The 724-nt window shown below is 64.2% G+C and overlaps 1 protein-coding gene across 1 annotated transcript in view; it reads right to left on the reverse strand.

The window, feature by feature from the left end:
- Positions 1-6: 6 nt before the first annotated feature.
- The window catches only part of LOC104470851 (LIM/homeobox protein Lhx4-like), a gene marked incomplete at both ends in the record, with an annotated part of 1,322 nt that continues 604 nt past the window's right edge, over positions 7-724 (reverse strand). Inside the window, 1 exon segment of the mRNA XM_010085924.1 lies at positions 7-152. Coding sequence (XP_010084226.1) covers positions 7-152 — 146 coding nt within the window.

Raw genomic sequence — 724 nt, forward strand, 5'->3', positions numbered from 1 at the left:
TGACGCCACAGTCCTCGGCTGAGCTCTCCTTCTCCAGCTTGCCGCCCCCGCGGCTCCGCTTGACACTCTTGTAGAACTGGCCCCAGCGGTGCCGCCCCGCGTCCTTCTTCAGCCGCTTCTCCTTGGCCCGGCGGTTCTGGAACCACACCTGGGGCGGGAAATGGGGACGTTGACGGCACCATGGCATCGCTGCATCCTGGCACCCCTGCATGCCAGCACCCCTGCAACCCAGCACCCCTACAACCCTGCAACCTAGCACACCAGCACCCTGACACCCGTACATCCCAACATGCCAACATCCCTGCACCTCTGCCACACAGCACCCATGCAACCTCGTGTGCCAGCACCCTGGAACCCAGCATGCCAACACACAAGCACCCCTGCCGACACCGATGCAAACCAGCACCCCAGAAACCCAGCTCCCAGGCACCCCTGCATGCCAGCACACCAGCATCTGTGCAACCCAGCAACTCTGCAACCTAGTATGCCACAACCAGGCACCCCAGCAGGCCAGCACCCCAGCACCCTGACACCCCTGCATCCCAGCACGTCTGCAACCCAGCACCTCTGCAACCCAGCTCCCACACACCCATGCAACCCAGCAGCCCAGCTTTGGGGCACCCATGCCACCCAGTACCCCTGCATCCCCAAAACCCCATCACCCCTGCAACCCAGCACCCTGCAACCCCGAAACACTGGCACCCCTGCAGCCCGGCCACCTCAC

Source organism: Pterocles gutturalis, unplaced genomic scaffold, assembly GCF_000699245.1.
Source record: "Pterocles gutturalis isolate BGI_N339 unplaced genomic scaffold, ASM69924v1 scaffold34710, whole genome shotgun sequence".
Lineage (NCBI taxonomy): Eukaryota > Metazoa > Chordata > Aves > Pterocliformes > Pteroclidae > Pterocles > Pterocles gutturalis.